General features: G+C 34.6%; 1 protein-coding gene across 1 annotated transcript; it reads left to right on the top strand.

Moving 5' to 3' along the window:
• The first annotated feature begins 1,551 nt into the window (after positions 1 to 1,551).
• On the top strand, positions 1,552 to 25,542 carry acer2 (alkaline ceramidase 2). The gene is made up of 6 exons (XM_067422499.1): positions 1,552 to 1,892; positions 2,017 to 2,131; positions 12,172 to 12,313; positions 12,454 to 12,591; positions 21,074 to 21,211; positions 22,492 to 25,542. Exons 1-6 carry the CDS (start codon positions 1,788 to 1,790, stop codon positions 22,676 to 22,678), a joined length of 825 nt encoding a protein of 274 aa, XP_067278600.1. The 5' UTR covers positions 1,552 to 1,787; the 3' UTR covers positions 22,679 to 25,542.

The following is a 25,542-nucleotide window of genomic DNA, read 5'->3' as shown; positions in this document are numbered from 1 at the left end:
ATCACTTTAAGAGTCAAAAAACCTATATGCCTACAGGTAAAACTAAATTATACCCAGCGGCTCCTGGCAATACATTGAGGTCTTATGAAGCGAAACGATTAGTCTGTGCAAGAAATTTAATATTATTTACAACATTATTAGCTGTAATCCACAGCCTCAACAAACAGTCTTGAGCGTGTTCACGGCAGTCTGGAGCACAAGCTTTATTTTGAAGGATCTCAAACATTGGGAATCTGTGAAAAGCCAATCTTCCTGATTGCACTAGAAAAAAGTCATCTTAATTTTTTTTTAATATGTTATAGTCATTTTGACAAGATTGTCGCTTCTTGAATCATACTCATAAACAAGACTTTGTGCTCATGAACCAGCAATCATAGAACTATATTTTGTGTGTGTAAACCAAACCAGTTGTACATTTTGCAGTAACACTCAAACAAAAGTAGCAAATGTCTTATCTGTATCTGCTTTTGAACAGATTCCGGATTTTTTTTTTTTACAGTTTTTAGAATTACACACGTAGGGTTTTGATTTTTGAACATATTATTTTTGACAGCCATTTTATCCCACATGGTTACGGCATTCAGGATGAGCACAAGTACCATTTTGATGAACAATACAACACACGTGTCTTCCCTCTCTGCTGTAAACAAACACAGCACCAGCTCATGTGTGAGTTTACTCACGCGTGTTATGATTTCTTCGAGGAACGTGTACACTTTTTACAAGTTGTACTCTTAAATTACTCTTATAATTTTCCTTTCATGTTTTTTTTTTATTGAAACATTTCAAATAACAAATTGGCATTAACATTATCAATGATAGACATTAACAATACAACCAAGCAGCATATTGTAAACAAAATAATAAGAACATAACATAAAAAAATAAATAAAAAAATATAAAAAAAACATGAAAGGAAAATTATAAGAGTAAATTAGATTTCAGGAAGGGCTAATCCATATTGCCAGTAATTTAGAGAGCTTTAAGGCACTTCTCATTTTAAGTTGTTTTAAGGATTTAAATAACATTTTAAAGTCATTTTTAAAAGCCTCGAAACATGGAGAAACTTTAACAAATCTTCATTTGTGTATGTAAAATTTGGCTACAATCATCATATTATTACACAAAAATTCTATATCTTTGTTTTCCAAAAAGAGACCAAATTTGACAATCAGTATAGTGTGTACTTGGATACGCTTTCGGACTAAATATAAAATGTCTTAAACTGTGTTCCGAAGATGAACGGAGGTCTTACGGGTGTGGAATGACATTAGGCTGAGTCATTAATGACATCAATTTCATTTTTGGGTGAACTAACCCTTTAATGTCACAGTCTTGGCTTCTAGCTGACTTGTGCATTATCTTTAACAAAGAACTTTTTAAAATCTCTTTTTAAAATAATTTTCATGAAATTATACATTTATTAAATAAATGTAGGCCTGTTTGTTTTTTTGTTTTTTGTCTAAGTTTATAAATGTATAAACGTTACTTCTGAGCGCAGCCCCCAGATCCGTTCCGCGCATGCGCGAATCACATGTTGCTCTTGCTCTGTTGTTATTGCCAGTGCTGTACAGTCAGTGAAGGACAGAAAGCGGCACACGCGCGCACACACAGGCGAGCAGGATTAGACTCGGACTGGATGGCAGGATGACATGCTCAGATAAGAAGACTACACACGAGTCACTGATTAAAACAAACTGTCGCCACATGCATATGTTACAGCTGTCGACAGCGCTTTGTGTAAAGACATTCAGCCAGTGTCACGGTCGCGTATAGTGCACGCAGAGATGGACGCTCATCTGTGGGATCATCTCCAGGCTGGCAGCTCGGAGGTGGATTGGTGTGAAGGGAATTATCTCATCTATCCTGGAATAGCGGAATTTTATAACACGGTACGTCGGTCGGCACTCGCTTTGTTTTGTTGCATGTGCCATATTGTGTCATTCGAGCGGCAGGCAGTTCGAAGTCTATAAACTTTAGGACCGCTTTTCCAAACATGTTTCTGTCTCTTTTCAGATAAGCAACGTGCTGTTTTTCGTCTTGCCTCCAATCCTCATGTGTCTGTTTCGTCAGTACGCCACACATTTCAACAGTGGCATCTATCTCATATGGACTCTGCTGGTGGTTGTTGGTAAATTTCATCCCTCATTATTTCCAGCTGTTAAGAGTGACCGTGACCGAAAGTAACATCTTACACAACACTAGTATGCTGGAGCTCAGGATTTTCAGCACATTAGGAGGGTGGCAGTTAGAGAACTCGTTCTTCCTCCTTTTCTGGAATATTGCTGGTCTTCAGGAAATAGCTGAGCAGTTCAGGAAGGGAAACTGAAGGAAATACGTTATCTCAGTAAAATATTTAGTATTATATATATACAGCACAATTATATATCAGTGATATGCAGTGGTGTTCTGAAATGAGAAGACAAAGTCCTCCGGTTTTTTTCTTCTAAATGTAAACATTTTCAGACCCACTTTATATTAGGTGGCCTTAACTACTATGTAGGCTACTTACATTTAATTAATAATTTGATACAATGCACTTATTGTGCACATGCATGTTTTTACATTGTACATACATTTAAAAAAATACCTGCATGTAATTACGTCTGTAATTAATTTCTGTAGTTACATTTGTAATTTCACAGTTGGCACTTCCCTACACCTAACCCTACCCTTAAACTGACCCACACCACCATGCCTGTCCCTAACTCTACCCATATCCACCTCAATATGAGCACATACATGTAAGTACATAGTACTTAAGGCCACCTAATATAAAGTAGGGCCACATTTTCAAATGTTAATTTATGTTCAAGTTCAGTGCTGGACTGCTGGTCCTAGACTTTGTTAGGGTGCCCCTGTCAGTAAGTTCATCAAAACCCTGACCCCCAACTCCTTAAAGAGATAATTCACCCCCCAACAAATAAACAAAATTCTGTCATCGATTACTCACCCTCGTGTTGTTTTAAACATCTAGGCCTGTCACGATAACACATTTTGCTGGACGATAAATTGGCCAAGATATTATTGCGATAAATTATAATATTGTCGTTCTGAGACCATTTTCATTTAAAATAATTATAAACTTTTATTTCTAAAGAATAATTAACACTGAAAACGGAAAGCATTTTAAATATCCACAATAAATGAACAAACAACCAAAAACAATAAATAAAACGGATGATTGTGTTTTAGGTGCATATTAGGGGAGGCACGGTTCACAAAACCCACGGTTCAGTTCGTATCACGGTTTTCTGTTCTGTACGGTTCTTGTTGTTGTTTTTTTCTTTTAATCATTAACACTCAAGAAATTGACTTCAGCATATGATATATAGCTTAATTATCCACAATTTAGGATACAGTATTACAAAAAATTGTTATATCATGTAATCATGCACAAACTAATCTTGACCATCTCTGAGGAAAGCTAGGTGAGGTTTTGATACAGTAAGAGAGAATATTTTGATTTTTAAAAAGGAGATTGTGTATTTCTATATCTACAGGGACCTATGTGTTTTTTTAGCACACAAAGATTGAACTGAATAATTAACTTTATCAAACTGCCAACTTTAGTGTAGCTTTAAGCCTTGTTTACTCAACGTGTCCGCACGAGGGCGAGGGAGCAAGCGGTAAAACGGTTGTCAACTCGGAGTGTGCGTGACCCCATTTTGCTTGCCGGTGTGCACGTCAAATTTTGTAACTTTGTGCGGCTCAAGCCGCCCAACCGAAGAAGCACGAGTTCAGGCGAATTTGGCCAAGCATGATGTCTCATCACACCTCAGTCAGTCTGCGCATCTGATATAAACCTCTCCAAACGGACGAGGCGCGCAGTCAGTGAGATAGACGAGGAAAACAAACAAGCGTGCAAATGGAAATTATCGCGGCCGGAAAAATGATCAAGCTCATTTTTTTTTATTGTGCGATTAATGATTTATTGAATACCGCGACAGGCCTATAAACCTGTATTCATTTATTTCTTCTGCTGAACACAACAGATATTTTGGAGAAGTCTGGTTGTGAGGCATCATTGACTTCCATAGTAAGGAAAAAAAAATACTATTGAAGTCAATTGGGCTGTTGGGTTACAAACTGTTTGGTTACAAACAATTATTCGAAATATCTTCTTTTGTGTTCAGCAGAAGAAATACATTCTTACAGGTTTAAAACAACACGAGGGTGAGTACTTTTAATTTTTTTAATTTTAATTTTTGGTTGAAATATCCCTATAATCTGTTCTTTCAGAGCAGTTTTACTGTCAACAAACAGCTGTCAGTAATACAATAAAAAAGAAGAAAATTCCAAGCAATAGACAACTGGAATTGAAAAAAAGATACAAATTAAAAAAACAATTTAGCCTATTAAAAATAATAAGCTAATAGAAAATAAATATTCTTCACCAAATTAATTAAATATACATCAGTTACTATTAAAATGACTGAAGTTATTCAGTGAAGAGCAGTGAATGAGTTTGTTTTCTTTTGTTGTTTGATTAACATTAAATGATGGCAGCAGGTTTATCAGGTGTCACTTAAAGACAGAATGCACAGATCTAATACAAACCCGATTCCCAAAAAGTTGGGACACTGTACAAATTGGGAATAAAAACAGATTGCAATGATGTGAAAGTTTCAAATTTCAATATTTTATTTATAATACAACATAGATGACACATGAAATGTTTTAACTGAGAAAATGAGGAAAATTTAATGGGAAAATAAGTTGGGTTTAAATTTCATGGGATCAACACATCTCAAAAAAGTTGGGTCAAGGCCATGTTTACCACTGTATAGCATCCCTCTTCTTTTTATAACAGTCTGCAAATGTCTGGGGACTGAGGAGACCAGTTGTTTAGGAATAGGAATGTTGCCTCATTCTTGGCTAATACAGGCTTCTAGTTGCTCAACTGTCATAGGTCTTTGTTGCATCTTCCTCTTTATGATGCGCCAAATGTTTTCTGTGTGAAAGAATCTGGGGCCTCATTTATAAATGTTGCGTATGCACCAAAAAAGGTGTATGCCACTCTCTACACAATAACTGGTATTTATAAAAAGCAAACTGGAAAATGTGCAGTCCTTCACGCAAGATCTGACCCAGGCGTATGCAAAAAAACGGGTGAAATGAGAAATGGCGAGTTGGCGACACTGTCGGCAGATGGAAGAAACACGTGAGTGTGTGACATTGTAGACGGTGTGTAAAAGAAATGGCAATACTGCCTCTCATAAATAACATGAAGATTTCACAAATCAGTTCTTACAATTAACAGCTTACACGAATACCCGTTTGATCGATCTGCAGTGTAAAACAAACAAAATCAAACGAAAATTACAACAGAAATGTAAATTAACACATATTTGCATAAAGAAAAGTGAAATATGTTCTGCAATAATATTGGCATGTTATGCAATTAATCCTCATAAATAATATGGTCAACAGAACGAAATAATGTACAAAACTGATATTCTCTTCAATGTGTTCGTCAGGCGGAGAAAACTGTGGGAAAGGGAAAACTGATGTGCGTGCACACGCTTTTATAAATCCGAATATTTCAAATCCTACGCAAAGTTTTATAAATGAGGCCCCTGGACTGCAGTCTGGCCATTTCAGTACCCGGATCCTTCGTCTACGCAGTCATGATGTTGTAATTGATGCAGTATGTGGTCTGGCATTATCATATTGGAAAATGCATGGTCTTCCCTGAAAGAGGCGACGGCTGGATGAGAGCATATGTTGTTCTAGAACTTGGATATACCTTTCAGCATTGATGGTGCCTATCCAGATGTGTAAGCTGCCCATACCACACACACTCATGCAACGCCATACCATCAGAGATGCAGGCTTCTGAACTGAGCGCTGGTAACAACCTGGGTTGTCCTTGTCTTCTTTAGTCTGGATGACATGGCGTCCCAGTTTTCCAAAAATAACTTAAAATTTTGATTTGTCTGACAAAGTCCATTTTAAATGAGCCTTGGCCCAGAGAAAAAACACCTGCGCTTCTGGATCATGTTTAGATATGGATTTTTTTTTACCTATAGAGTTTTAGCCGGCAACAACAAATGGTACGGTGGATTGTGTTCACCGACAATGTTTTCTGGAAGTATTCCTGAGCCCATGTTGTGATTTCCATTACAGTAGCATTCCTGTATGTGATGCAGTGCCGTCTAAGGGCCCGAAGATCACGGACATCCAGTATGGTTTTCTGGCCTTGACCCTTACGCTCAGAGATTGTTCCAGATTCTCTGAATCTTTGGATGATATTATTCACTGTAGATGATGATAACTCTTTGCAATTTTTCTCATTTCTGATATTGCTCCAGCTCCACTATTTTTCACTGCAGCATTAGGGAAATTGGTGATCCTCTGCCCATCTTGACTTCTTAGAGACACTGCCACTCTGAGAGGCTCTATTCATACCCAATCATGTTGCCTAATGACCTAATAAGTTGCAAATTGGTCCTCTAGCTGTTCCTTATATGTACATTCAACTTTTTTGGAATGTGTCACTCTCATGAAAAAATTATTGCATTCCTTTTTATTCAGAATTTGTACAGTATCCCAACTTTTTTGGAATCAGGTTTTTATACTGACAGTCAACTTGGTTACTTTATCAACCGTTTATGTTCATTTACTATTGGTGTTTAAGTGAAAACTTGCCTAGATGGATAATAATGACATTTTTGTGTGTATTTGTAAGTTTAAGTGCACACATGAAGCCCAAAATAGCCTATCCTATGGCTACTTGTCCATGTTTCTCTTCTCATCAGACTGCGCACACTTTCGCAGCTAAATGTGCTTTTAACTCTCTTTTTTACCGAGCAAATCCATCAGGAGGCATTTGACGGTAGTCATTGACTTTCATATAATTTTTTTCTATGGAAGTCAATGTCTATGGTCAACTGTCTGGTTACAAACATTCTTCAAAATATCATATAGTTCAACAGAATAAAGATTCATACGAGTTTGGAACAACATAAGCATGAGTAAATGATTACACAATTTGCATTTTTCGGTGAACAATCACTTTAATGTTGTATTTATTAAAACCAACCATAAATCTCAAATTTTTTTACATTTATTCCAAAATAATAACTAAAGGCAGTAACAATTTAACCAATACATTTTTTGTGAGCTCATGGTCATCTGTTCTTTTTAACAGCCAATTTATTTTTAGATAATCAGTCAACAAGCTCAGTAAACCGCTTACAGACATGATGTACCTTTAATTTCACCAAGATGATTGAAAAACCGCACAGTCATGTTTTCAGGCCATTTCAAGTTTGATTTTGATGTGACATAAAGCAGTGGTGGCATCTAAAAGACTGAGCTGTTTACATACTTTTAACAAGTCTTCCTATTAACGCCATCATTTTGTTTATTCAGACTGAAACAAGAGGTGGGATTTATTGCATCAACCAATCATATCCAATCACAACCAATCATTTTTGAGGAGGCACTGCCTCCCTTGCCTCCTCGGACGAAACGCCCCTGATCCCCTCTATCTGACATATTTCACAAACATAGGTGCCCTGAGAAATCACACCTGTTGTTTCTGTGACCTCAAACAAGCGAGTGACCTGCCAATCAGAAACGCTTTCGGACTTAATCATTATACACACCCAGGACAGCGGACATTAGGTTTGCTCTACTCTGGATAAGTATGAAACATTTTGGCCTGGTTTCACAGACATTAGGACTTAGAGTAGGACAGGATTAGGCCTTAGTTCAATTAAGGCATTTAAGTATAAATGTGCCTTAGAAAAAAACATTATCATATGTTATGCATGATGTGTTATGATCATGAGCTGTTACTATTCAAACATGCATTTTAGTCTAGGAATAGGTTTAAGCCTTGTCTGTGAAACTGGGGATTCATTATCCAGGGTGTTAAGGACAGCACAATATTAAAAAAACATTAATCCTGGGTTAAGGACAGCATGAAAACTCCCTTGTCATTGGATTTTTTGTTCAGTTTACAGAAGGCCACGCAGACACCTAGTCATCTGTAAGTTGTGTTAATATTCCCATGACCCAAGTACATTCACAAGTCTGCGTTTGTGAAGCATAAAATATTTTAAACAATGAAGCTCTATGTCCCTGTCCATTTAGGTTTACAAAAGCTGCCCTTCTCACACTGGTGTCACCCTCACTGCTTACCAACAAGCAGAGCTGCTGTTTTATCAAGCTGCTTCTTTTTACATGCTATTTGGGGCTGCTTAATATTCTCTGCTACCAGTAAGGTTAAGACAATCACTTGGGAAATTGGTCCGGGATTTGCGCAGAAGTAGGACTTGTACCCAACACTGGTGTATTTAAAGCTCGCTGGCAGTTCTGTCCGTAAAGCAGCATGGGAAAGTAGCCAGCTCAGCACAAACGCTGCTCTGTACAAATGTCTTCAGAGTTTTTCCGCTCTAAAAGAAGCTGCTGACTTAATTAATCCGGGTGGGATTTTGAGTCAAAATCCTCCTTGCCGTCATATAATACAGTGAGTTTAGTCAAAGGATTAGACACAGAGCTGAATTCATTCATGACTGACCTTGAGGTGATTCAGCGCTGTTAGTGGTGATAGAGGCATATTTCAAGAACACTTTGAAGACTTTTTAATTTGGATTTAATTTGCGAAATATTGTGTGCTGTTGGATAAATGGTAGCACTTTATTTTACACTCCTGTATTCAATCTTGCAATATAATTCCCCATGTAATATCTAGGTACTAACCCATAGCCTGCCCCTAAACCTAACCTTAAAGGGATAGTTCACTAAAAATGAAAATTGTATGTTTATCTGCTTACCCCCAGGGCATCCAAGATGTAGGTGTGTTTGTCTCTTCAGTAGAACACAAATTAAGATTTTTTTAACTCCAACCCTTGCCGTATAATGCATGTCAATGGGGTGTATTTCTATGAGAGCCACTAATGAGTAAAAAACACATAGACATACGAATCCATATTAAACTACTTCCGTTGAAGAAGGTCAAAATACTGGCGTAATCACATATATATATATATATATATATATATCAGTACAATCTCTTATCAACTCTCAAAGCTTTTATTCTTTCTACCAAATCTCTGGGAAGGTTACTCTTCTGGCCACAAAGAGTAAACTTTCCGATCTATTGGGATATTAGTTAAAGTATTCAAAGATACTCATGAGAGCTGTAGCTAGATCTGAACATTAAAGTGACTTGTGTCTTGTGAGCAGTAACAATGATGATTAAACATGGATAAAAATGGTTTTAATAATTGATACTACGAATACATACGACTAGATAAAGAATACATGTATATACAGAATAACGACAGGTAACGAAATAGGAAAGGAGAAAGAAGAGAAAGGAAGGGTTCAGAATGGCATTTCACAACAATTACTACAGAGAGCCAGCAAAGAACAATATCACCTTAAACAGGGTTACTAGTCTTAAACGCATCTAATTTTCGATGGAATTTATACTTGCATGGGTTGCTTTGTGTTGAGTATAAAAGAATGCGTAAGGGTCCTTCTCAGAGTGTTCTGTGAGCTGGAGTGCTCTCTCTCAGCTCTTCCAAGTGATCTCCGAACAGCGGGAAGTTTGAAGGTAGTTTGAAAGTGAATGTTGCCAAAGGAGAGGAAGGTTTCCTTCGAAGTTATGGAAGTTCCTTGATGGTGTTCAGTGCCCTTGTCCAAGGACTGAGTAGCGGAGCGCGCTGAAGGAAACAATCACTCTGACTTCACCTCTTAGCCAGGGCCGAAGCCTCCCAGCCATACATATATATATAGATGGCTGGGAGGTCTATACATATATATATATATATATATATATATATATATATATATATATATATATATATATATATATATATATATATATATATATATATATATATATATATATATATATATATATATATATATATATATATATATATATATATATAAACAGTTTTATATATATATTATATATATATATATATATAATATATATATATATTAGGGCTGTCAATTGATTAAAAAATGTAATCTAATTAATTACATACTCTTTTATTATTATTTTCACTGTTCAAATATTGGCCATAACAATCAATAATATGGCCTAGTATGCTGCGATAATAACTTCAAAAGTGCTTCAGGAAGATGTATGTAGCTACAGTTGTACACTGTAAAAAATTATTTTGAAAAAAAGTTACCTGGTTGCCTTAAAATTTTGAGTTCATTGAAATTATAATTTTGAGTTAATACAATGAACATTTTTTGAGATTCGACAACCTTTATTAAAATATTATTAAAAGATTTTGTAAGCATATTGGGTAATTGTTCTGATGACGCAGTGAAACATGCCAAATAGCGCTATTTTCATGATTTATCAAATTTTCTATGTGGTTCAGATACAATAATATTTTGAGTTTCTATTTATTAAACAATTTCCTTCATTGTATCAACTCAATTTTTTAATTTCAATAAACGTAAAATTTTAAGGCAACCAGGTTACTTACTTTTTTAAGTTAAACCAACAACAATTTTTTACAGTGTATGTATGTATTACAGTTTTTTCACTGTACATACATACAAGGAAACTGGTCTGCAGGACATTGCGATCCATTTAGCAAGGGAATTGCTCAGTTGGTCTCACACAGATTTGGAGCACTGTAATCTGTTTAAAAGTCCAATCCGAATGAAAATACTTCATATAAAAACCTCAATCGGAATAAAAATGCCCAATACGAAATTATAATCATTTTGAGAAGGGTGAGATGGAATAAACCTTTCCATACATGAAACTAAATATTAAACCATGCAAGTTAAACAACCTAATCCATTTACTGTGTACTCCCTTCTGTGACGTGATCATAGACCATAATATACACATAGACAGTAATACAGCGTAATAGTAATTTATAGTAATAATAGTAATAGGGTCCACGCCTCCATCACTGAAGAGCTCGCACTGCACTAACACCAGGCTATAATTTGGACAAGAGAGGAAAGAATTTTTCTGAGGTATTAAACTTTATTTCGTAACAAGGCATGAAGATAATGTTGGCATAATGACACAGACATAGAATCTTATCTTGACAGCGTTTGTCCCAGGCAGTTTGTGTGTGGTTTGAAGATGACATTGACTATAGTTGTTATCATGGTCGTACTTCCGGATTAACGTTAACCCCTGTTTGCTTTGCATTTGGTACTTTTATCTACACTTCCATCAAGCCATTTTTTAATGTAAATGTTGTAGTAAATGTAAATGTTGTAGTAAATGTAAATGTTCTAATCAATGATCCGGGCAGCACATTCTCCTCTCCTTCCTTCATTTTACAGTTAAATGGTGGCGAGAACAGCTCAGGGTCAAAGTTCAGGTCAATTTGTAAGAATATTTGGCGAAACAGTCATGCATTTAAAGGTTAAATGCCTGTCTTTTAGCCCAAAGTAAAACTCTGAGTATAACCAGGGTTTAACCAACAAGATTGAAGCAACTGTGGTGCTTGACTGTGTAAAACAAAATGTATTTTGCTCTTGCATCATTCGTCTGTCTTCGGATTGCGATATAACCTCATCTCTGCTAAACAAGCTGCATGGTTAGAGTATTATTCATGTTTGATTGTTGCTTTGTTTTAATAATCTTTTGTCATGCTTTAAAGACGTACACTAACACTTATTTTGATGTGTTTTTGGCACATTAAAAGAGTATTTATAAATGTACAGATATGCAGTATTTATAACTGTATTGATATTTGATATTACATTTAAAGTTAATATATTTTAAATACATTCAGTTGTCGATTCATCACAAACTAAATTATAATTACAAATGAAGTATATTTTAGTTGGCTATAAATGGTTGTTAGTACAGTTGGCAGTACACTTTAACCATATTTCAAAGGCAATAGAAGTAATTTTGAAATTTATAAAAAAAAAAATCTACTTAAAGTGGTCAAAAAGCATTAATTTTAAAGTTCAGCTAATTGAATCTAATGTAAATGTAAGCTATAGTAACAACATTCAGTTACACTTAAGTATATTCTTTAAATTATTATTATATTATATATTTAAGTATGTATTATTACTATTATTAATAATTTGCTAAAGTGTAGTTCTTTTTTTACAAGGGAGTTCAATGAAATGGACCTCTTTACTTCAAAATGTAACATTTAAAATTAAATTCAGAACATTATTGATTTAAATCACACTGCTGTTCTTTAGGTATTGGCTCCACTTATTTCCATGCTACGCTGAGCTTCCTGGGGCAGATGCTGGATGAACTGGCCATACTGTGGGTGCTCATGTGTGCCATTGGCATGTGGTTTCCCAAGAGATATCTTCCCAGGATATTCCGTAGAGACAGGTGCGCTCTTATTTCCACATGCACACACATTTTGACCCAACTGTGCATGTAGGTTGTGATTCTGCACAATGTCCTGCACTGCTTTTCTTTAGTTTCTTTCTCCATGTTTTTTCCTTTTGTCTTTCCCTGATTGTAACTAGGTCGAGGTTTAAGATGGTCATCGGCATTCTCTCAGGGATCACCACCTGTCTGGCCTTCATAAAGCCAGCGATAAACTCCATCTCTCTCATGACGCTGGGAATCCCGTGCACTGCTCTTCTCATCACTGAGCTAAAGAGGTGAGTGCAGTTGTAGAAACTTAGCTTCAGTCCTCTACTGCTTTCCATATGATCGCATTGCATATGTATGTTCAATACACATTACAGTTCCCTTTGTATAGCTATCTCTCTTTATTTGGAAATTCCCCTATATGAAAAGCAGATTTTTAAGGTAGCCTTGTATTTGTAATATGAATTGGATTTAATGTATAGGAAAGCACATGGTTTCCAGATTTCCAAATTAGCTTGTTTCCCCCTATTAGAAATGCTCATAATCAAAGTTAGAGGTTTGTTCAAATCAGGGACGTTTCTAGGATTTTCATTTTAGGGGGGCTCAGCCCCCAGTGAGGGTAAGGCCTGTAGAAAAAATGGTAACACTATTTAGTTTAGGGTCCAAATTGTGCTATTAACTAATAGTTTACAAACATGCATACCCAGAAGATATTGGCTGTTTATTATTACTTATAAAGCAAATATATAACACCTTACTGTATGGCCATACTGTACATGCATTAATCATACCCAATAATGTAGGCAGGTTTATAGATTCCAAATGTTAGGGGGGTTCGGGGGGAAACTTTTGATTTCTATGATCTACATATGTGCATTTTATGATGTTCTGAAGGCCAAAAAATGTGATAACAATAGCTTGAAAACCATGTCACTGGGCAGTAGATTATTTGTCTGTGTTATGTCCACATCTCTCTTTTTCTTTGTTTTCTTGCCCTGTCTCTTGAAAATGAAAATGGCTTTGTTAATATTTCTTGTTCATTAAGGGCCTACATTATGAATTACATAGGCATATTTTCAGTTAAAAATGGCGAAATTAGACAAAAGTTTATTCATTTGCCTAAAATTGTTTTTCTTTTGTTTAACATTTCTGACTTTGAGCAGCAGCTGTCAAACATGAATGTTTAGTTTAGCAGCATATATTTATCTTACTTGACGTTGAGTTGCGCTGCTAAAATTTACGCTCTGCCTCAGCAGTTTCTGTGACCATAAAGCCCGCCTACTCTGATTTGATTGGTTTTATCAAATATTTTGACATTGACGAGCGGTGACGGTCAGATTTACACACACACACACACACACACACACACACACACACACACACACACACACACATACCTCTGCTTCTGACGTGCACTGTGCTCTGCTCAGAGCCGCTGCGGATCGGAGAGACAGACTAAAAAACGGGACTAAGTCGAAGCCTCCCGCCAGTTTCATATGTTTTAAAGGTTAATCACATATTTTTTAGGGGGGCTGAGGCATAAGTTTAGGGTGGCTGAAGCCCCCCTAAAAAGGGCCTAGCGACGCCCATGGTTCAAATCCATAACCCTATGGGATGTTTAACTTTCCTCATGTTTTGTGTGCTGCTCCTTGTGAAAAGTACTCTTTAGCATAAAGTACTTAATACGAAAATAATATATTTTAAAAGAATATACTTAAGTGCAAACTGAATGTAATTTTTTTGGACACTTAAGTGCATGCTAATTGCAATTAAATAAAAATGTGTTATAGTTTTAATTTTTTTTAACATTTTTTTGACCAACATAATTAGGATTTAAGTCTTTATATGTAATTTTAAGCATTTATGATTAACTAAAATATAATTTTATGTAATATTTTATTGAAACTTGTAAGTCGTTTTAAATGTGTTTTGTTGTTTTAAAAGTGTTTATGATGAAGTTGCAATTTAGTATATTTAAAATCAATTAAAATATAACATATTACCTTTAAATGTAATACTAACATCTACAGGTAAAATTATAATTGTTACATGTATAGTATGTTAGTTAATACATCAAAATGTTCTTTAAATTAATAAAGTTTAAAATGTACTTTAAAGTAAAACTTTTACCTAGAAGTGCTCTTTTTAAAAGTGGATGTATGTTAAGAAACGTTGGACATAAAGAATACTCTCATTAAGAGGCCTTTTTTCCATTCATAATATAGTATCTGCAAGTACAGCCTTTTTAAATATATACTTTTAAGATTTGAATTACACTACAAGTACACATTCAATAGAATTAAGGACACAATGGGTTACTTTTCTAAGAGGCTTGACTTATGATTTGCACCTGGCAGACCATAAAATAGGTAATAAGATAGATGTAAATTAAAGGTTACTTACTTCAGAACATGCTAACTGTAGTTTATTATGTTATCTGGCACATATTTTCAAACTGTCTATTAACCTGTGAAAGTTAGATCAAATAAACAGACTGTGGTCATCTTAAAACACTACCACACTGATACTCTTTGTGCATGTAATCCTCTGGCCTCAGGAAACCCTTCCCTTAAGCTGTCCAGATGTGCATAGAGGTAATTTGCTCTGCTCTGTAGATGAAGAAACCAGCTTATCAGCTGCTTCCTGAAAATGAGATGCACTGCTGTGGTTTTCCTGATAGCGTGTCTCTCTGCACTCGCCGCTCAGGCCGGTTAGGTGTAGCTTTATCTTACAGCAAACCATGTACAAGTTTGTAGTCTTAGTCATGTACAACAGATCAGTGTGTGCTTGTACAGAAGGAACTAATACATGACAACTCTTAAAAGTAAGCCTAAACTTTACACTTTTTAGAAGAAGTGAAACAGAATTTTGCAAAATGTTCCTCCGTATATAAACATATGTATAGATTGGGGTATGATTAATTTTTACTGTTCTTGTCACTTTCCTAAATAGCTTGGACAATGTTTTCCAGTTCCATTGTATTAATGCTGTTTGTTTTGGCCCTTGTCGTCTTGTGTCCTCCTGCTTAACGGGCAGTCGTAAATTATCAAAATTCCTGCTGAGGTCCAGATTTTGTTATTTATGTCAAGAAACTTCAGTAAAACAAATACAGGAAGTACAATAACAGGACGTTTTTCACACAGTGGAGGTCTGACTTGGAATACTTGAATATAATTTTAACTGTAGTATGTTATTCAATATTATTTAAAGTTAATATATTTTAAATATGCATAAGTGTGTATTTACAAATATTTAAATACAAGCTTCAATAGAATTGGCATTAATTATATTTTAGTTTACCATAGATGCTTGTCAGTACATTCAACAGTACACTTTAAAGCAGCACTAGGTAACTTTTCAACCTTCATAATATATTTTTTAATACTCTTGTGATGATAAATCGACTTACAATAGGTTGAATGACACGTCTGCCATAGCCTGATGGGGTCTGTATCGTTTTTAATCGTACTTTTAAACTTCGGGTTTCGGGTAGTAACCCGAGAAAAAGAAAAGAACTACAAAATTCGACTGCTTTACGGCATATACGTCACTTCCACCAACACACACACTTCCTTACATTCGGACGTGCGAGCCCAACTTTGTTCGTCGGATAATAAAGTCATGTCCGAAGCAGCAGAGACAAATAAGAAAGAAAAGGTTTTGTTGGAGGAAAGCAATAAGAGGAAATGAAAAAGTGATGGGATTAAAGGCAGGACGAGGATCAAAATGTGACCAGCGTTTGCTCGTCGGAGTGAGCTGAAGGAGGCATGCCCGACCGATGCTGTCATGCTTGTTACGGTGAGCTACCACTCAAACATTGAACTGAAGTATCATATAGATTCTGTAAAACGGTAACCAATAGACTACTATAATGACGCTGGCTTGTAAACGTGAGCATCGTGATTATTTGTCGTTTGAAAAAAATAAAACCCATGAAATTATATTCATATGACATGCTGAAACATATGCCACTGACTGTAACGTTACCTGGGATGAAGACATTTCACACGCGCCGCCAGAAGAACTCCTCTTGCAGTGTTCAGGGGAACTGTTAGTGCTGCACCGACCCGCGGGACGCTTTTATGAAGTTATTTGGCCCGTACCGCACCACTGTATATATTTTTACAACACGCCGCGCACCCGCGACCATTAAATAGACATACGGGGTCCGCAGGTTATGAGACGAAACCGCGCATCACTAGTTCAGGGCTATCAGGGTTGTCATGTCAACAAATGCACGCGCGATGGCATCCCCTGTTGTAGGATGACAGAGCTTACGACAGTAGTTGAGGACATTATTTTTTCCAAACTGTAGGGGGACCCCGAGAGCAAAAGTAGCCAAGTGGGGCTTTAACCAATTTCAAAGACAATAGAAGTAATTATGAAATTACATAAAAATATATCAAAATAAACTCAGTTAATTGCATTTAATATAATTTTAAACTATTACATTTTATCCAAAATCAGTTAATTCGGTTCACACTTTAGTGTTTTTTTAAGTGTATTATTTCCATAATAAGTACTTTTTAAAGAATGCTGAAATGTTCTTCAAGGCTTTGTTTTTGTTTTTTGTCTTAAGTAACAGTTTGCACTTCCCTTCTCTCTTTCTCTCTCTCTCTCTCTCTCTCTCTCTCTCTCTCTCTCTCTCTCTCTCTCTCTCTCTCTCTCTCTCTCTTCTCTCTCTCTCTTTCTCTCTCTCTCTTTCTCTCTCTCTCTTTTCTCTTTCTCTCTCTCTTTCTCTCTCTCTCTCTCTCTCTCTCTCTCTCTCTCTCTCTCTCTCTCTCTCTCTCTCTCTCTCTCTCTCTCTCTCTCTCTCTCTCTCTCTCTCTCTCTCTTTTTTTTTTTTTACACCAGCCCTGCTAACACACTTTTTTTCCATTCTCAACACAGTGGCTTCAGTATCGTTTTCATCACTCAAAAGACTTGATCTTTTTTTTATTATAAAGCTCTTTTTAAAAGGGATTTTCATTGGCCACTATTTAGTTGCCATGCAACATTACTAATTTTCCTTTAAGTTTTTAATTTTAATTTTAAATTTCAACTATGTAACTGTTGCAAACGGGCATTGGTTGTCGCCCACTATGACACACCTGATAAAACAATTGATTCTTGCGCTCCTTGATTCTTGCGTTTATATGGAGCTAGAAATATGACAAAATGATCTGAATTTGAATTGTATAAAATCTGAATTATTGACAAGTGTAATCTAACAAAACTGAATATTATGTTGCATTTTACATAGTTCTGAATTTGAATTTTTTTAAAATGTTGAATATAGAACCTTTGAAATTGAACACATCTGAAATGTTTTTATGTCGAAATTGTTTAGACATGTATTTTCAAACAGCAGATATTTTGTTCTGAATTAATCGACTGGAAATATTCAGTTTTTGAAAATACAGATTCAAGATTTCAGATGAAAAAGAAATTCTGGATTTTTTGAAAAAAAGTTTATCTGATATATAAAATATTAATCAAATGGACAAATCAGTACCCGACCTTATTTAATTGTGCGGTAAACCACACGAAAAATGAGAAATCTAGCCGAAATCTCTTTTTCTGTGCATTAATCTAAAATAAACAAAAAAGTATAAAGGGGTTGTTTGATCTTTTCTCTTTATTCCATTACAAATAGGAAATGAAATGATCAGATATGGTGCTCCGTTGGATTTTTCTGACATCCTTTACTCTTCCCTGATGACCTCTGGCCTACTTTCTGTAAGATCTGAATTTCTGCGATCTGAATTTTAGAACATTGAATTTGATGATCTGAATTTTAGAACATTGAATTTGATGATCTGAATTTTAGAATATTGAATTTGATGATCTGAATTTAGAATATTGAATTTGATGATCTGAATTTTAGAACATTGAATTTGATGATCTGAATTTTAGAACATTGAATTTGATGATCTGAATTTTAGAATATTGAATTTGATGATCTGAATTTTAGAATATTGAATTTGATGATCTGAATTTCTTTTTCATCTGAAATCTTGAATCTGTATTTTCAAAAACTGAATATTTCCAGTCGATTAAAATACATGTCTAAACAATTTCGACACAAAAACATTTCAGATGTGTTCAATTTCAAAGGTTCTATATTCAACATTTTCAAAAATTCAAATTCAGAACTATGTAAAATGCAACATAATATTCAGTTTTGTTAGATTACACTTGTCAATAATTCAGATTTATACAATTCAAATTCAGATCATTTAGTCATATTTCTAGCTCCATACGTTTATGAATCGCCATGACACCCTATGTCAAACAGACAAAACTTAGTTCTCGCCATCTCTGGAAAGCCAAGCCATTGTTGATTCTTGTTTTGTTGAGAGCTCTTTCACATTCTTGTTTTGCGGGCAGACTCTCCTCTGTTCAGTGTTTGTTTAAAGTGGGTGTGTAATGACTCTTGTCTTACTTGACTCTAAGGGAGTGGGAAGGGTAACATTTGTTAGATTACTTGGCCGAGTAGTTATTTGAATGGCTTTGTTGATGTTTTAGAAGCTTGATCAGACTTCTTGAGAGAAGAATTTATTGAAGGTTGTAGTGTAGCAGTCCTTCAAATAATCTTAGGGGGCTGACCTTTATACCTGCTAACAACCTGGTCTCAAGATGCATACCAGTAATGCCTAATTCAGGCTTAAGTCCTGTCTATGAAACCAGGCCATAATCTTTTACATTAAACCGCTCTTTGACAATTGCTACTATTAAAATACTGGGAGAGGAATTAAGACAAGCAGGAAAAACAGAACAAAGGAAACTTTATGTCAGGTGCTATAAACAACAAAATGTGGAAAAGATGAAAGAAAATTATTATTTACAAGAAAATGTTTACATAGGAAAATACTTATATACACAGGGAATAATTAGAGCAAGGTGATTCCCCGGAGATTTAGCTGCTCCATGTCAACGTTTCTCACTTGTTGTGACAACTAACCTTTGCCACTTCCACATCATCAACCAATCACAACACAGCTTATTAACCACCCAGCCAAATTGGGATGATAAAAAAACGGCAAGTAAGTAAGTAAAATAGCTTATCAAAATCTTATAAAATATAAACAACATTCTCTGCTCTCAAACGCTGGGGGCCAGCCCCGCCCACTTTGGCCTTCAAAAATGCTCTTCGGAATCCTACGGGTGACGTCACGGACACTACGTCCATTTTTACAGTCTATGGTCAAAGTAGCAGGACCAACTTTTCTCTTTACACTATACGAGATAAAACAATTGATTCTTGCGCCTTGACACTCTTTGTTTTTTTAAAAGTATCTTGGCAAAATCGCCCCGATATTGTGTAGTCTGAACCCGGCATAAGACAGCTACATATATCTATATACAATATTTATATATCTATAATTACAAATATGACAAGACTAGGGGTGAAAATTTCGCGATATGCTGAGTATTCTGTTAATATATAAAAATATATTGCAGTTCTTTAAAAAACAATTAAATTGGAAATGTTCCCAAGCTTTGTCCACAATCCACATATGTTTTTATCTAATAAGATAAACTCAGCATGATAAGTTCTCAGCATTATGATTTCACATCCATGTCCTTCATTCCTTCCTTGTTCAATGTACGTCCCTTCCTCATATTTTCACACTCAATTCAATGTATTTTTTTACAGTAAGCAGAGCAACCTTACTAACACCCTAATGATATTTATTTTCTAATTTAATTTTAGCTTTATTTTAATTGACAAGCGCAATGTTTAATAGTTTTAGATTTAATAAACTACACTGCTACTGATGTCTGTAATTATGGCAGTACAAGAAAAAATCATCTGATAGCCGCCGTGTTTGTTAACCGTTTTGACAAGACAGATTTGGTTGGTTCTGTGTGGGCAGGACTGTGAAAATGATCAACAGCGTGATCCCATCTGGGAAAAATCTTGACTAAGATAACTCGAATGGAACAACATCATTTATTCAACATCAGTTATTTCATGCAAAGCAAACAGTATGTTGTCCATTTGATCAATTCTAAATCATATGCACTAGATATAATTGTAAGTGCAACCACTTATAAAAGTAATAGTGCACATTTCTTGTACAAGCCGCACTATTTGAGCGGTTGTGTGGCATGTTATATTACTATCATTGAGATACTATTTTCCATTTAAAATTTGTTTTAAAAGTTATTTAAATTTATATATATATATATATATATATATATATATATATATATATATATATATATATATATATATATATATATATATATATTTATATTTATTTACTTTTTTGTGTGTTTTGTCATTTTAATAAGTTATTGGTTTATATATGTCTAGTTTTTATTGATTTTTTTTATTTATTTGTTTCAGTTTTAGTTGTTTAACTTGGTAGTGGTAACACTTTACAATAAGAATCCATTTGTTAACATTAGTTAACTACATTAGTCAAAATTAACTAACAATGAAAAATACCTCTAGTCTAAAGCATGTATTAATATTCATGTTAATTTAAACATTTACTTATACATTATTAAAATCAAATGTTCAATCTGTTAATATTGTTTAATGGGCCTAAACTGACACAAACTAACAATAAATAGTTGTACTTTTATTAACTAACGCTAAGCGGAGATGAATAGATTACTGTAACAAATGTATTGCTCATTGTTAGTTGCATCAACTTGTGTTAACCAATATGTTGTAAAAGGTTACCGTTTTAGTTAACTATAATAACACTCTTTTGCACCAAAGTTTAAGTATGAAGAGTTGATGTTAACGCATCATGATTGTGTTTATAATGTCTGTAGGTGCGACAACCTGCGTGTGTTCAAGCTGGGTCTGCTGTCGGGTCTGTGGTGGACACTAGCGCTCATGTGCTGGATTAGTGATCGCATTTTCTGTGAGATGTGGTCATCTGTTAACTTCCCTTATCTACACTGTGCCTGGTAAGTGCACCCTTATGTGCAGCTGATCAAGTGCACTTATCACATCATACAGCACCTAGTGCACATGCTCAGTGTGCAGCACATACAAGTAAGCCACAGTAAGCATGCCAACACATTACAACATTGCTTTGCTCAGTGAAGTTGTGAGTTGGCTACTAATTAATGAAATCACAAAAGTGAAAAATTCAAGTAAATAAACGATTTTTAAAATGTGCTTGTCTTATGACCATTAACCAATATTTGAGAACCGTAAATGTGTGTTTGACTTATTAAAGTAAGTTAAAAGTATTAAAGTAACTAATTCTAATTCATTTTTAAAAAATATTTTCAGTAAAGTTTGTTTAGTTTAAAGGGGTTCAGCTCAAAAAATATTTAGAAATTCCTGCTATAGAGTTATTACAGTTTCCAATCCAGTTGAACATTTGCAATAGCAGTTTAGTATTATAATATTACTCAAATTAAAAATAAAAACATGTGTTACTTGAAAATAAACTTTAATTGTAATAAAATAAACTTGAACAAATTAAAATAAACTAAAACAAATTAAAACTAAAATAAAACTAAAAAAATGTAGACATTTTTAAAAATGCAAAAACTAATAAAAATATAGAATATAAAATTATATTAAGTGAACAGAATGGCAATTTTTTGTTCGTTTTTTGTCATTTTTATTAGTTTTTGCAGTTAAACAAAAAACAAACAAAAATAAAATTAGTATTATTTAAAATGTATATAAATGTTTTTATTAAAATTAATACAATTAATTAAAATTATTTGAATAGAAACATATTTTTTATATTTATATAATAAATAACATCTAAATGCTTTTAAAATAACACTGATGTACTTTAATAAATAAACTACAGAATGCCTTATTCTTATCATTATAACTTTGTTTGTTTTTTTCACAAAGTATCTTTTTTTAATTTCCCACCTACATTTAAACATAGTACACTGTAAATAACGGTTAATACTAGTTTCAGTCAAAATTTCACATTTAATTCATTTTCTTTGAATTTATTGATTGTGTGTGTGTGTGTGTGTGTGTGTGTGTGTGTGTGTGTGTGTGTGTGTGTGTGTCTGTGTCTGTGTCTGTGTCTGTGTCTGTAGTTCACCCACAAGTGAAAATTCTGAAATGTTTAAACAGAAAAGATTGTCTCATATTACTGCAAATTTGTGGGCTGCTATCCATTATAAAAAGATATTTTTTTTATTATTATTTGATTTATTCTTAAAATGTATTATTTGCTTTGCATTTCCCCCTTTATGTATCTGTGTAGGCATATCCTCATCTGCTTGGCGTCCTACCTGGGATGTGTTTGTTTTGCTTATTTTGACGCGGCGTCGGAGGCTCCAGAGCAGGGGCCCGTTGTCAAATTCTGGCCTAGCGAGAAATGGGCTTTTATTGGTGTCCCATACGTCACTCTTCTCTGTGTGCACAGGAAGCCCTCTATTAAGGTGACTTAACCTGTGCTTCCTACCGGGTCTGACTACACTTCAATGCACTTTGTAATAGGTAATCATAAAAAGGAGAATCCTGTTTTTGCATGTGGATTTATAAGGTTTTGTTTTGGGGGGTGATGGTGGTCAATCAGAGTCATTCATGAAAGTATTTAGTGTCTTAAAAGCACAAAATGAGGTTTCAGTTTACTTTGGGATACATTCTGAGTGATCCAAGATTTCATGTTATAACTTTACATTGTGTTATGTTACCGGTCAAAAGTTTGGAATAATTAAAAATGTTAAAATTGTCTTATGCTCACCAAGAGTGCATTTATTTGTTCAAATATTATTACAATAAAATAAATGTTTTCTATTTTAAAATGTAATGTATTCCTGTGATGCTAAGCTTAATTTTCAGCATCATTACTCCAGTCTTCAATGTCACATGATCCTTCAGAAATCAGTCTAATATGCTGATTTGTTTAAGAAACATTTCTGGACCCATTTTATATTAGATGAGACATCTTTCAAAAAGATCTTTCAAACTTTTGGCCAGTAGTTTATATAAAACAGAAATAATAATATAGTTTATATAAATAAGTCATAAGGTTTTTTTTAAGACAGATGTGCACATTAGCCATTGAGCCTGAAATTAAATATAGGGAAGGTAATGTTTTTTTGTACATTACATTTTTTTAAATTTCACCTATAATAAGGCAGCCAGCCATAGATGAGTATTATATTACTACGTAAACACAAAGCATGTTTTTTCACATTAGTAGTACTACTAGTTACCTTTTTTTGACATAAGTGTATACATTAAAAATTAAAAGGTGCACGGAGTGATTTTTCTTTTTTTTATTGGCTGATGTGACAATGGTCTAGGACTTTATACTGACACCTATGGGTGTGGATGCAGTATTATACAAAAGCAAAAGTTTTCAGTTACTGATGTATTTGTAGAATTTTTTACTGTAGTATTATTCAGCTGGTCATGTGATCCTGCAACCTGCCTTATTAACAGCCTTACTAGGCCACTAGTCCCAAATTTTCATCTTTATTTTATTTTATTTTACTAGTAGTCCACTGTATGAAAAAGTTTTGGGTATAATATGTCACAGTTTTCTTTATTGTGCTATCCTCACTTACATAAATTAACTAAAATATCTTGCACCCACTAGTAAAAAATAATAATACATGGTGTCTGAATAAATTTTGGTTTGACTCTACATAATTTTACACATGTGCCAAAAGAATTAGTAATACATTTAGGTTTAAAACGTTTAAGTGATAAAAATGACTTAGTGCACCTTTATTATGAATAGCTGTAGGACACAATCATCTCCAAAATGTTATCTTTATTTGTCACAGTGTTTTCTTTTCCCTGTAATATGGAGGTTATTGACCCCAGTGCACCTCATCCGCAGGCCTGATCCTTTTATACTGAGTTTATGAAGTTATTGTTTAACGCAGCATAAACTGGATGTTTTTATCTAGATGTTTTAAGCTATGTTGCACTACTGTGAAAATGAATGCAGTGTATTGGACAGAAGACTTTAAAACAGTGCATGAAAATAGTTTGGTGAACTAAATATAAAGGAATGTTCTATTTAGAAAGAAAGTTTGTCCTTTACTAAATGTCTTCAGACAGAAATGTGTATATCTATATATAGCCTATTGTTTGTATTGCCTTCTCATAGACAAACGTTGATTTTACCTTTATTTCATCACTTAGTCTAACCTTACAACACTGAACAAAGGCCTTTTGCAGTTTGTATCTTTATCTGTTAAAGAACAAATTGCCGTTGATAAATGGATGAATTGTACTGCAAAATAGTCTTAATCAGGGGTGTCCAGTCCTGCTCCTGGAGGGCCACTGTCCGCAGAGTTTTTCTCCAACCCCAGTTTAACACACCTCAACCAGCTGATCAAGATCATACTGGGCAAACTAGAAACAGAGGTGGTCTTATTATTGGGAGATACGAGGGTGTGCCTTGATAACCAATCATCATTTTCAGCCTTGAGATCATTGAATTTCAAGCAACAGTCAATCACTGTTTGCGGATACCATAGAAATGAATGAGAAATGCCGTAAACTCAATCATACCTGTCACGCAGTTGTCCGTGACTTTTGTTATAAAACCATTTCAGTGTAAACGGAAAATAGATCAATCCAAAATGAGTGTTTAAGAGCAAACATGTTGAAGAAGAGCCAGCTGTCGTTTCATTAAACTATACGTTTTTTTCTCACAAAAGTGTTTTTTTCAGTGTAGTGAAAAACGAATCACTGACATCAATTCAAGTGGCTTTGCTCGAAACTTCCAGACAGGTGTGTTGAGGCAAGTTGGAGCTAAACTCTGCAGTACAGTGGCCCTTCAGGAGCAGATTGGACCCCTGATCTAAATGATTTACTGAAGGATGAAATGCCAAAAACATAGTATGCAATAAAGACAGAAATTCAGTTGTGGTTTCTACACAAATGACACATTCTATGACTTCTTGCTGCTTCCAATGCCACAAAATTGCGAGAAGAGAAACTGAACATTACCTCGGTTTCTTAATGTTTTTGCCACTCATCCAGGGTTTTCTAACGGAGCTGCAGAGTGAATTTGTATTTTTGTGTAACTTTCTGCTCAAGCAATGCACAATATGTACTGTAAGCCAATTCAAGGGCTATAACTTGTGTGAGTATGTATGTGTGTGTGTGTGTGTGTGTGTGTGTGTCACCCGGACCCAGATGCAACACAGGGACCAAGTATACAAAGACTATTTATTTTTGCGATTTAACCAATTAATAATTTTGTAACTACCACTGATTCATGATTTTGTAACCAAATGAGTTTGATTGTATTTTTACACTGATTTAATAAAAACATGCTGCAAATTAA

This window comes from Pseudorasbora parva, chromosome 1, assembly GCF_024679245.1.
Source record: "Pseudorasbora parva isolate DD20220531a chromosome 1, ASM2467924v1, whole genome shotgun sequence".
Classification (NCBI taxonomy): Eukaryota; Metazoa; Chordata; class Actinopteri; order Cypriniformes; family Gobionidae; genus Pseudorasbora; species Pseudorasbora parva.
Note: the sequence above shows the minus strand (reverse complement) of the source record. Positions and strands in the feature narration are given on the sequence as shown.